Here is a 12,520-nt window from a genome sequence, read left to right on the forward strand (position 1 = left end):
GTTCCATAAGAGACAACCATTATCCATGAATAATCAAATCACAACTCAGTCAGTCAATCAATCAATGATAAAGTCTCAAACCCTGTCATGCTGGACCTTTCGCTTGGCTGCAGCTGTGGAGCTTTTTCCCCCATCGCATGCAACTGCTTTTTTGGGTCCAGTTCCGATAAGAACTACTGCCCTTGGCTAGCTTCAACTAGCAGCAAACTATAATAACTTCCTCGGATCGTCCTGTCATCCACGCTGCTCTCTCTCTCTCTCCACTATGGGTCGTCCATACTTGCTCAACTGGTCTTTGTCTGGCAGTTAGATAGACATCATGTATTATCTCATTGTAGCTGCTTCGCTACTTGTTATCCCAGTCTACGCTAGGGATATCGTCTTCCCTCCTGGCGCAGCCATCCATAATCCCTCCCATCAGTATCCACTCGCTCACGAAGACCCCATTGACATCGTCACTGGTAGCCAATTCTCCGGTCTGACTACTTTCGCCAATCTGCCCTACCTCAATTGCTTCGTGGATGATGAATCAACCACCAATAACTATGACATTGCTTTCCTCGGCGCTCCCTTCGACACTGTTAGCCGTCCCTCCTCTTCCTTCACCTTGCCATCGATCGCAACTAATAGACACATACGTAGGGCGTCACAGCTCGCCCCGGAGCTCGATTCGGTCCCAAAGGTATTCGACTCGGCTCTCGTCGTCTCGGCGGGTGGAGCATCTACACAGGAGAAAATGCCTTTGCCAGCTGGGCGAAGCTTGTTGACTGCGGCGACGCCCCATTGACCTGGTTGGATAATACCGTGGCGTTGAAGCAGCTTGATATGGCACATAAGGTATACGAAATTACATTTCAGGATTAGTGCGCAATTAATGACGGGGTGTATAGGTCGTCTCGTCTCGTCGCGCCAATTCCACGCATCTGAGCCAAATCCCCCGTATCATTACCCTAGGTGGAGACCATACTACGACCTTGTCGGCGCTGCGGTCGACGTATGAGAATTGGGGTCCTGTTTCCGTGATTCATTTTGATAGCCATATCGGTATGCGAATTCCACCCCTCATGTGATATACATGTATAACAACGCTAATAGAATGTTTTCAGATACATGGGACCCCAAAGTGCTCGGTATGCCAAGTCTCTCCCAGCTTTACTGTTATATCTAACTAACAAATGTTCTATACAGGCGGTGGAGTCTCCCACTATGCGTATGCCAGCCATCCCCAATAAACCCCATCATACTAACACCTACCCCTATACAGCGGCGTCAACCACGGCACGTTCCTCCACCTCGCCCACGAAGAGGTACATAACCAACCATCCCTCACCACCTACCTCACCCTCCCCCCACCCCAACAACAAACTAAAAATCAAGTAGGGCCTAATCCGCAACACCTCCATCCACGTCGGAATCCGCGCCCCCGTAGTCCGACCCAAAGGCGACATCCGCAACGACCTCCGCTGCGGCTTCGAAATCATCACCGCCCGTGACCTCGACCGACTCGGAGTCTCCGGCCTCGTAGAACAAATCAAATCCCGCGTTGGGGACAGCCGAGTCTATATCTCCGTTGATATTGATGTGCTGGATCCGGCTTATGCACCTGGTAAATCCACCCCAGCTTCCCCTTTACTATGAGGGGACAATAGAGAGAGGCTGATGAGAATTTCTAGCAACCGGCACTGCGGAACCAGGTGGATTCACTACGCGCGAACTCCTGACTATTCTTGACGCGCTGCGAGGGATGCCTGTTATCGGCGCGGACGTGGTAGAAGTAGCTCCGATATATGATACAGCCGGGGAGACGACCACGCTTGCGGCGGCAGAGGTGGCTAACTCATTGTTGGCGTTGATGGTTGCGAGGCCGGTTGGGGGTGATGAGTAACCTCTTGTGTTTTTTCCAGGTTATTAGGTATTCTTTATGAATCCTTGTGTAAGTATGCATCTAGTGTTCATATAATAAGGTCTGTATGTACATGAATGGGTATAACGCGTACTTATATTCTGCACATAATCTACATACAAGAGAAACCATACCAGAGGATGATATCATTTCATCCCCTCTTCTCCATCTCAACTTCCTTCTCCTCGTTCAACTCAACCACTTTCCCCTCCGTAACCCTACCCCCATTTCCATCCCACGCCCCTGGGCCAGTGAAATGCTTCCGCCCTGTCACTACCCACGTCGCCACACTAATCACTCCAATTACTCCAATCGCAGCACTGGTATAGTTCATCGAGTCCTTCGTCACCGGATAAGACTCCGGGAAGTTGAACGTGATGGACGCGAAAAGCAGGAACAACAGGCCCAGCACGTTCAGACTAATCGACATTGAGGTGGGGAGGGCGAATGGACCTGTAAGGGTTCGTCGGTGGTTGGTTACGTAGCCTAGGAGACGACTTCCGAGGGCCATGGCGTAGGAGAGATCTATTTTTGCTGTTAGCAATGGTTGTTCTCTGTTTGACTTTAGGAGGGATAAATGGGGGAGACGTACAGAAACCCTCAGTGGAAATAGCAATGACGGTCTCAAAGCCCGTCGAGGTGCCAAAGTCAATTGCATCCAGGGCGAGCTGAACGATCAATGTGAGTAAAACTGCATTGATAGGAACCTGACGCTTTTTGTCAACTTTAGCGAGGAATTGGCTGAACGGGAGACCGTTGTCGCGGGCGAAGGCGTAGACGCAGCGAGAGCCCTCGGCGAGGATGTTGTTCCCTGCGACAATGACGATCACGGCAATCATACTGGCTAGGAAGCAGGCTGCTACTTTGCTACCGGTGGAGTCGTAGAAGATCTGGATGACGGGGACTCCGGTAGGGGAGTTCTGAGTGGTGGTGATATCACCGATGCAGAAGCAGAGGACTAGAAGGAAGGCAAAGCCGGTGATGGCGCCGAGGACAACTGACATTATGATGGCTTGTGGTGCTTGTTTCGAGGCGGATTTCATCTCCTCGGTCATGTGGGACGGGGCGTCGTAGCAGCACATCCCGAAGCAGGCTTGTAGGATGCCTACGATGGCGGCCATGGCTCGGTCCCAGCCGGTGAAGTTTTGGAATTCGACAAAGACAAATGATGCAGATTGCTTGTGGTCGTTTGTGGCGAGCAGGACGACGACGGTGATGAAGAAGGCGGTGATGTTCCAGATAAGAATGAAGCGGGAGATCCGGTTTAGTAGATGCGGGCCCCAGATGTTGATGGCAGCAGCGAGGATCGCCACGAGGTAGGCTACTAAGACGGTTTGCCAACGCAGGATCTCGTAGGATGGGAAGACGAGATTCGCCATTCCGAGTACGAATTGTGCGGCAATGGAGTTGTTGGTTGCGCCCATGGCGAGCAGTCCTAAGGGGTTCTGGTGAGTCCCGCTCTGCGCTTACAATGGGTGTATTGTTGTTGGGTCATACCTATCAGCATGAACCATCCGGTTATGTATGATAATTGGCGGGAGATCTTTGGGGGAGCCAAGGCAGCCACCCACGAGTATTGACCTCCAGCCACTGGATACATCGAACACATTTCAGCCATGGGAATGGCGACGGCTAAGGTGAGAAGGCTGACACCGATGAAACTGAAGACCATAACCGGGGGACCTCCCGACGTGACGCCAACAATGAAGACACCACTTAATGCGGTCCATCTTGAGACAGAGTCAGCATGATATGCTCTATATCTCCCAGCGAATGACTTACGAGGTGACGACGCTGAAACTGAAGCCGATCATACCCAGGAGGCCGAATGACCGTTTGAGCTCTACGGACGTCAACACAATTCCACACGCCTAATTTGGCTGACATACCCTGCTCATAGCCCAAATGCTCCAGCCGAACATCCTCTCCTGTCGTAGAAGGGCCCACAGGCTGGATCTCATCTTCTGATATCGCCATTGTTGGGGCAAGGTTGGGAATACAAAGACACGTCTACAATTGAGTTCACCGTGGCCGCCGCCACCAGTTGGGGTATTTATTGCCATGCTACAGGAGGGGGATGAGCGCCTCGGACCATGAGCGATAGGGTCATAGATGCATTCTGCAGGCATCGAGGAACCGGGGAAGCGATAGCCGGGGTAGCGATAAGATAAGCCGACAGCGAGCATTGCCAGATCGAGAAGGTCTGCGCGATGGCCGGTGGAGCACATTTGCCCAGAAAAAGCTGGGGAGACCACAGATGAGACAGCACGAGCAGCTGTCTCCAGTCATGTCGATTTGTCATAAGCCATCCCGAGTTGATAAGCTTATCGAATGCAACTGGGATAATGGGCTGTGAGTAATAAGGATTTGTGCCGTGGGAAATTTCGGAATGTCATTGTGTCGATTGGAGGATGTAGTTTGAAGTCAAATTTAGTTGCAGGTGGGAATGTTGGTAAAGAAAAGGGAAGGACGACGAGATATGGACATGTGACCCTTCAGCCTCATCCTCTCTTTCGGTCTTTCTGTTCTCTCCCTCTGTCTTTTTCAATTGTATGTCCTGCCCTTCGCTTCCCATGCCCCAGACATGTCAACTCACCAGCCCATGAGTTTGGGTCCAGATTGATCAGAACCATGCCATTGAAGGTTAGTGATCAGTTAACCATGTCCTATAGTCGCAATCGAAAGTTTATGAAATGTCCAGGTAGAACATTAAGGCAGACTTGAGCGATTGAACTTATTGACGAGCTTCTCACTCTCTGAGGACCGGAGCCCCCTTATGATATATTCCGGGACGGCATGAGAAACTTAAAACGACTCTCGCATCCGACGGATCAACGACGCGTCACTCGTGGCCACAAACCGCAAATACACTCCTACAGCTAATTAATCGTACCCTATACGAAATACGCAATATACGGCGGCAGACATGTCTATATAAGAAAGCCGCGGCATTTCCCATGGTCCCCTGACCCCACACAACCCGCCGAATACGCAAATACGACAAACGGTCCGGTCGGTTGCCCCGTACCACAGCACAGTATCCGAACCCTTACGCTCTTGCCTATACGCACCCACAGAATAGTCTCTCGAGGCGAAACGGTTGCCTGCGTTCCAGCGGTCAGACCATGCGGATATGGCTGTCAAGGCCCGGACTATAAAGGGCATGGATGTCCCCTGACCATTACCAACAAGAGCATCGAACTGAGAGCCCAACAATCACCATGTCCATCAACCTCACCGGAAAAACCTGCCTCGTTACCGGTGGTGCCGGGGGCCTAGGCAAAGCTATCGCTACCCGGTTCTTCGCCGCCGGAGCCAACGTGGTCATCTGCGATGTCAACGAGGAGCGACTTCGTCAGACGTCGCTGGATCTTGCCGGACCCAGCGGCGACGCAAGACTCAAGGTCATCAAGACAGACATCACCTCAGCGACAGAGGTGCAAGCCCTGTTCGACGAAATCGTCGCGCAATTCCAGAAGCTCGATATCCTCATCAACAATGCCGGAATCATGGATGAATTCGATGCTGTCGGTGACCTGGACGAGAAGCTGTGGGACAAGGTCATGGCTGTGAATCTGACTGCGCCTTTTCTGCTGAGCAAATTGGCTGTTCGGAATATGCTTGCCCAGGAGGTTGTCAACGGAAGTATCGTCAACATCGTCTCCATTGCAGGAAAGGCGGGTTGGATGGCGGGTATGTTTTCTACCGAATGATTCCCGATGTCTGGATAGATTGACTGACAAGTGACAGGTGCCGCATACACCGCTAGTAAGCACGGCCTCGTTGGCTTGACCAAGAACACGGCTTCCTACTACGGCAACAAGGGCATCCGATGCAATGCGCTGATGATGGGCGGCATGGAGACGAACATCACGGATGCATTCATGTCCAACATCAACCTGGAAGGAAAGGACAAGGCCGTTGCTCTCATGACTGCTGCTGCAGCACCGATGTGCGATATCACCCGCGTTGCTGAGCTGTGTCTGTCTATCTCGTGTGGTCCTGGTGCAGAGATCATCAACGGGACATGTATCCCGATTGATCATGGAATGTCGGGAGTGTTGGGTTGATTCTGCGGCTTATATAGATAGCTTTTAGCCGACTGTATATTTTCTCTTCAATGTAAATACTTTACTCCCACTAACCCCTCCATCTCACCAAAACATCAATAAACAATGTTAGTAGTCTTCGCCCGGATCTCCCCTCCCCGTCTCCATTAAGGGCAATACCCTTATTCCTCCACAACCCTAACCTCATCCCAACACCCATTAACAGGCTAAATAACATATCGAGAATTGGCAATTGGTAATGACAATGTGGCACCTCACGTTATATCGGAGAAGATGGCTTTCCCATAATGCAGACAAGACTTTGAATCATGGCCATGAGACAGACTACTTGGTGGGTGTTGTATGTGGGAATGGACTTTGACTTGTTTGGATTTGGTAATAAGAGACACGGTAGTGGTTTTGCAAGATACATTGACTACTGTATCTTGTCCTCCGCTACTAAAGAGATATTTCTCAAAGTGTACCTAGAAGGAAAGAAGAATTTCCCCCACCCCCAAAGACACACATTATTGGCTTACCCGTGGATATAGAAATCCTGGCAAGGTACTTAGTACTTAGTAGTAGTAGTAGTAGTAGTAGTAGTAGTAGTAGTAGTAGTAGTAGTAGTAGTAGTAGTAGTAGTAGTAGTAGTAGTAGTAGTAGTATTGGTTGGTCACCAGCCGGGTAATACGCGACCAGCGACCAGTCATGTTTTATTTCAATACATCGAGCAAAGGTCCCTGCAAAGGATATCCTTCAACAGGGTCGGGGTATATGGGATATCCGAGCAACGAGCATTTTGGACGTCGATTACAAATACGGTATTCCACGCATCGGTCCAGATATGGCGCGGACGTTCTCCGAGCTGTGTTGCTGTAGGCTGCTACTCCGGACATAGTGAGACTTAGATAGTTTTGTCCGCTGTTGAGGAGTCGGGATATTACTTGGCAGCTTCGATATATTGTTGTTTTACCGGGATCGCTTGTCAGGGTTTGGAGCAATGTCCTCAGTATTAACCGAGAGGATGCTATCAGCTCTAGATGATTCACACACCTCGATTAAAGACCACCTGTATGTTGAGTGATCGTCGTCTTTTTACATGTATGTACTCTAGCACGGACGTATAATGTCTGGTCATCACCGCCGCGTATCGTTTGATTGGCTGTAGCTCAGTCAAGCTATTATTGTCTGAGCGCCAAAGCTGCCGATTCCAAGCGCAGTCAGGTCGAAGCAAAGCTATCGGGTCCGAAATTGAAGCAGTGATTGGTCAAAGATAGGTGGCTTGTGGTATCCGACGCTACCCTCGCTCGAAATCAGGGCATCCGGAAGATGTTGGTTCGGGAATTGGAGTGGTGTGCCTACAGCCGAGTTGGTGTCAGGTGTCCCGTAGGTGTGGCTGTTCTAGTTGGCATGCTCATATTTAGGTTCTGACTGTAAGAATCCAGACCAAGACATCCACATCATGCCCGGGCCTTGTCTGGGGGCTATACATGGCCGGGCCGTTTTCGAATGAGTCAACGAGGCTTTGCGATAATCCACCAAGTGGATTCATAATATACCGTTTCATAAGGTGATGGTAAATCGCTCACACAATGTACTGAACTTCCAGATCCTGCTCGGGACAGATGCATTACGGCTGCATACGCACAGACTCGGCCCTGGCAGCTCCCATGAAAGCTTCTGCACTCACTGTTGGATGCCGCTATGTCGGAGTCTATACTAGTGTCGGAGGGACATTCCCAGCCATGGATCCAGACCACGCTCGGAGATAGGGATGGGTTTGGTATCAACGGCTGTTCGTCCCCAAGTCGCACCCGGCATCGTTTGCTCAGGACGTTAGGACGCCGCCAGGTGTTTCGGTTTCATAAAGACCAGCTTCCTTTTTCAGACTTTTGACGTCAATGCTAACCAATAAGCAAGTCAGGACATGACTTTAATATCGATAGATGGGAGGGGCGACCGTAGCACGGGATACGTTGTCTTGGACGCGCACGTTGTCTAGCATAGCCCCCATCCAAAATTGATGCCAAATCCAAGAAAGGCAATAGAAGAGAAGAGGGGAAGGTGTGACGAGCAACAAGTGACAGAGGAGGTGAAGCACCAGCGCGGCCTAGGTAGTCAGCCCTGCAGGGGTTATTCCAGTCACAGTGGATGGTGGGGTTATTGATTGATTGAATCAGCCATTGTGACGCGTGATTGATCTGCATCCCAGTCACCACCACCAGTCTGTAACTAAATATGTAGCTGGCTCGAGGGCAACGGACAAATCAGCTCGAGTCGATCTGCCGGGGGGGCAACGTTGCGTCTGACGAAGCCTACCCTCCAGACCCGCGAGCAAATAAATTTCGTCAGGACATCCTGGTGTAAGATCTATTGCTGGTGCCTGCGCCATGGATCGAGGGTTTATCCGGCAGGGCGGGACAATGAGCCTTCACGGACCGGACACGAAAGTATACGGCAACAGAGATTATTGGGCAGACTGTAAAGACAGACTGGCTAGCAAATAATATCCTGTAGAGCAAATGGAGCCCACATGAACTGTAGTATCTTCACGGCTGTTTCCCTGCCTTAGGAACACCGCGTTTGCCACTCTGGGAATCGAGTTCCACCCAACATCATTGGATCCTGAAACGGCCGAAATCACAAAGCGAAAAGGTCAATGCAAAGTAGACCCCAAGTAGCCAGGCAGATCCGATCATGAATCCAGACGTGTCGCTGGTAAAATTTTGGGGCGGGGCATTTGGTCGAGCGAGTGTGATGGAGGGGAGACTAGAGGTAGTCGTCTGATCGCTCAGCACGGCGTGAATGACGCTCTCGCCCTCTCACATTCTTTGTGATGGTTTTCAGCCATCTTGAATGGCACTAAATCGACAAGTGTTGATGCTAAACAGCATGGTGGGTAGACCATCCTAGACCGTCCTATCTAGACAATGTTTGAATTTTCTCGGTTGTTGTGGCCTGGACCGATCGAAGGGGTGGACTGGAAGGATGAAAAAAGTTCCCAGCCCTAGTTTCTGCTCTCCGCAGTTCGAAGGGGGATGGCCAGGGCGCTCTGTGACACCGGCAGCTGCAGATCGACTGTGCGTAGAGAGTCGTTTGGGTCTGGGGTTACAACGCGCTACTGGGTGGATGACTCGCAGCAATAGTATTCTTCTCCAGCTAGCAGCAATTAATCCCTGATAGCGTCTCGATAGTGTCGCCATCCCCTCCAGACCGATAGCCAGTCTCCGTTCAGTATTCATTCCCACCAGCTTCGACAGAAAAATCCGGGCAACAATGGACTCACTTGGGGGGAGGGGGAGTGTCTCGCTCGGATTCCGTCTAAGCCCAGGCGATCCTGGCTTTGTCCGTTATTCTCGAGCGTATTGTTATAGTAGAAGTGTGCTCTGACTCCATGGTGCCTTTGCGATGGTAGCCGGCCGGGTCACCCGAGTTTCCCGCGTGTGGTTACAACAGGTTTCATCGGCTGAACAGGGGTATCAGGCGGAGGGAAGTGTTGCTGAGGAGCCTGGAGGTGAATATAAACAACCACAGAGTCCATGCCAGAGGAGAGGAGATGATATCTGGCGGTCGTCTTTTTTGATGTTGTACAAACTTCATTCTTTGTCCGAATCCATCTGCTTATTATTTCTCCGAGTGTACGGAGTAGTTACCTCTACTTCTTCTTTTCTTTTCTCGCCTTTCTTTTTATGGGGCGGCTGATAGGTGAGTGACATCGTTCACTTCTCGAACGGGGTTACTCATAGCTAGACTAGCAACTATCCATTACTCCCTGTTCATCCATCTGCATGACAAGGACCAAGGCATAATTCCTTTGGTGTCTCCTACTGGATTCCAAACAGACCTGCCAAGAACGTGCTGGTTAAACCATCCACTCGCTGGCATTTACCTGCCTTGGACTCCTTCCATTAACCTTGCAACGTGACCTGCCGGATAATCATTATCTTGCTATATCATTGTCACCGTCTGCATTCTTGCCTTGTTTGGCTAGGTTTCATTCCTCGTTCTCTTGCTGTTTTCTCCTCCTCCCATCAGCGTGACCGCTTTCCCTCCCACTGGCGGTAAGTTACTAGTACGTACTTACTAGCCCCGATCACGACTAGTGCCCGTCGGTTCCTCAGGAACCAATCACCCCTCCTTCCCGTCGTGGAATACGATAGTCGACACTCGTCTTGATTGTCTGTGCGGCCTATAGAGACAACATTGCAGTTTGGAGGGTGTGGTGAGAAGGAGGCTGCTTCTATGTGAGTGGATGGTTTCTCCTCTCTTTTCTTCTTCTTTTTGCCTCCCCAACGTACTATCACCTCAGATCGTCACCCTCTTACATCTACACTTTTGGCATCTTTTCTTTTTTCTTTTCTCTTGTTGCAGCAGAGTGGAGTGGAGCCCGGATGAGCGGTAACCATACCGTACCGTACCGTGGGAGCTCCGCTTTGCCCCTCTCTCTCCAGGCTTTGGATCCCGCGTCTCCCGCCATGACGCCATGGGTTCGGCTGCTGTTTGTGACGGTTTTGAGTTTCCCCGCAAGCTGACGATCCATTAGAATTTCTTAGTCTGGAGGAGAAAAGAAAAAAACAGAAATTTGGCTCAGGACAAAGTAGAGTTCGGGATCAAAACAGAGGAGAAAAGGGACAAAAAAAGAGAGAGGTTAAAGACGGCAGTATCAAGAGTGAGGCAAGACCGAAAGAGGGGAGTTGCATGATTTTTCCCCTGAGTCATAGTATCACGGCGACGGCGGCATCCGCGGAGGAGAGACACAGTTGTACCTGTCACTGTCAGGGAGAACTGGAAGTCATCCGGGGGTGCCTGGATTGGCATCGTCCCATCCGGCTTATCCACTTACGGTGCTGACAACTGGGGACCTGAAAAAAGAGGGTAACAAAAAAAAACAAGGGCCAACAGACAAAGCAAAAGGAAAGACAGAGAAAGAGAGAAAAAAAAAAAAATAATCATTCATAAGGGAAAGGGAACCCCCCCTCCCGTCAATGGCTACCTCTCCACCCTCTTCTTCTCCGTCCGCCTCATTCTCCTCGCCTTCCCTGTATCCTTCCTCACACAGTTCCTGCCACTCTCCGCCATTGCTCAGCAGTAAGTCTCAAGTCTCCTCTCCTTCTGCAATCACCCAGTTCATCTGCCTTCCCCCCTCCATTAAACCTTCCGTCCAACCATGCCTCTTTGCCTTCCCCACTCCTCTCAGGCAGATCTCACCCTGCCCTCCTCCCAACGTCAACATCCTGATTGGCCCCTCTGCATTCTTCTTACTTTTTAGCCTTCTTTGCCTGGTCAAAGTCTTGCTTTGCTGTTGCGGTTTCAGTTGTTGGCACTGATCCAAAAAACTGATCCCCACCTGACACGTGTGGCATCTACCTCTGCACATTCCCAATGATTCATGCTGATCGCGTGCTGCCACTAGCCAATCTCTCTTCCTCCTCCTGGTCGCCCTCCTATCGGCCGTCGAGCTTCTGTGCCCGAGACCAGTTAGAAAGTCTCATTGCCAGACACGGTCACCCCACCCGAGTTTCGCTGTCATCGCTCCAGGAGTTAACCGCAACCTCATCTACATATAACCCGCCTTCCCCCGACTCGTCGACCTCAGACACATCAGACTCCCTCGAGACCCTCACTCTCACCCAGTCAACCTCCCGGCCCATTCCCATCCCCAAGCCGTCTCCCACCCTCCGCGATAAAGACTTTCCCGTCACCCCTCTAACAGGGCGTTTTGATAAAGGCTATTATTTTGCTCACCGTGACCATACCCCCGAGGGGCAGCGAGAAAGGGAAATCCATCGCAAGACCAGTCGACCTGGTCATCACCATCCTCATCGTTCACCCTCGTCCAGAATGCGTTCTGACAGCTCAACTTTCTACCCGTCCGCCATCTCCCCCGCCATGTCTCCAGCTGGCCGCCCCTCCTCCCCGCAGCCCTCTCGCTCGCAGGGCCAAAGCACCTCCAAGTCCATGCCGGCCTTCCACTTGGGAAGCTTGCCGCGATTCCATCCTGCAGTCTATCAGTCTTCAGGCAGCACTCAAGCACAGCCTTCTTCACCACGCCAGCCTCGACAGCACGGGTATCGCACGTCTTCGGGCTCCCGTGATGGTATGTGGCAGTATCGAGACTTTGTGGATGGGGCTGCCCTGCCCAAGACTCCTGGAACCTTATCGCCGGGACCATCCGCTCCGCGACTGGACCCTCTTCGCAGCCCTGGCCCGGTAACCCCGCTGGCGCTGGAAGAGGCCGGTGGCTATCTGACCTCGGGCCCCTCTAGCTCCTCCGACTTTTCCTCTCGAGAGCACTCTGGGCCGGCCCCAGATATGGTGGACAGGCTCATTGCTCGGGAGACCGAACGGAACCGACAGAAAGCCATGAAGCCTCTCAAAGGCTTCTAGAGCTGTCGTCCAGCCATCAGCGGCAACCGTCCTCTTGCATCTGGTTGTCAGCACAGTCATGTACTAGGACCTGACTCAGACCTCGGACTTCGGACTCCGGGTCACATTGAGTGCCATCGGTGGCCTGCAGGACAGCATCGATTGTGTGCTCAATGCATGATATGATTTGACTCTCTTTCGA

The 12,520-nt window shown here is 51.4% G+C and overlaps 6 protein-coding genes across 6 annotated transcripts; 3 read left to right on the top strand and 3 right to left on the bottom strand.

The window, feature by feature from the left end:
• The first annotated feature begins 146 nt into the window (after positions 1-146).
• On the top strand, positions 147-1,897 carry BO88DRAFT_59424 (agmatinase). Its single transcript, XM_025712993.1, has 8 exons — positions 147-580; positions 643-837; positions 891-1,044; positions 1,107-1,130; positions 1,189-1,210; positions 1,265-1,307; positions 1,381-1,606; positions 1,674-1,897. The coding sequence occupies exons 1-8, from the start codon at positions 320-322 to the stop codon at positions 1,883-1,885; spliced, it is 1,137 nt and encodes a 378-aa protein (XP_025562353.1). The 5' UTR covers positions 147-319; the 3' UTR covers positions 1,886-1,897.
• A 157-nt stretch (positions 1,898-2,054) lies between these two features.
• BO88DRAFT_389715 (putative GABA permease) lies at positions 2,055-3,880 on the bottom strand (the record flags this gene model as incomplete). The annotated part of the gene is made up of 5 exons (XM_025704931.1): positions 2,055-2,428; positions 2,496-3,338; positions 3,401-3,633; positions 3,686-3,746; positions 3,793-3,880. 5 exons carry the CDS (start codon positions 3,878-3,880, stop codon positions 2,055-2,057), a joined length of 1,599 nt encoding a protein of 532 aa, XP_025562354.1.
• Positions 3,881-3,939: 59 nt separating this feature from the next.
• On the bottom strand, positions 3,940-4,630 carry BO88DRAFT_405420 (uncharacterized protein). The gene has a single exon (XM_025706871.1). It carries the CDS (start codon positions 4,203-4,205, stop codon positions 3,957-3,959), a length of 249 nt encoding a protein of 82 aa, XP_025562355.1. The 5' UTR covers positions 4,206-4,630; the 3' UTR covers positions 3,940-3,956.
• Positions 4,631-5,124: 494 nt separating this feature from the next.
• Positions 5,125-5,973, top strand: BO88DRAFT_341794 (SDR family NAD(P)-dependent oxidoreductase; the record flags this gene model as incomplete). Its single annotated transcript, XM_025703113.1, has 2 exons — positions 5,125-5,596; positions 5,654-5,973. 2 exons carry the CDS (start codon positions 5,125-5,127, stop codon positions 5,971-5,973), a joined length of 792 nt encoding a protein of 263 aa, XP_025562356.1.
• Positions 5,974-8,510: 2,537 nt separating this feature from the next.
• BO88DRAFT_405422 (uncharacterized protein) lies at positions 8,511-9,277 on the bottom strand. The gene has a single exon (XM_025706872.1). It carries the CDS (start codon positions 9,192-9,194, stop codon positions 8,862-8,864), a length of 333 nt encoding a protein of 110 aa, XP_025562357.1. The 5' UTR covers positions 9,195-9,277; the 3' UTR covers positions 8,511-8,861.
• A 1,775-nt stretch (positions 9,278-11,052) lies between these two features.
• Positions 11,053-12,458, top strand: BO88DRAFT_59529 (uncharacterized protein). Its single transcript, XM_025712995.1, has one exon. It carries the CDS (start codon positions 11,335-11,337, stop codon positions 12,337-12,339), a length of 1,005 nt encoding a protein of 334 aa, XP_025562358.1. The 5' UTR covers positions 11,053-11,334; the 3' UTR covers positions 12,340-12,458.
• The last annotated feature ends 62 nt before the right edge of the window (positions 12,459-12,520 follow it).

The sequence above is a fragment of the Aspergillus vadensis genome (assembly GCF_003184925.1).
Source record: "Aspergillus vadensis CBS 113365 unplaced genomic scaffold BO88scaffold_13, whole genome shotgun sequence".
Classification (NCBI taxonomy): Eukaryota; Fungi; Ascomycota; class Eurotiomycetes; order Eurotiales; family Aspergillaceae; genus Aspergillus; species Aspergillus vadensis.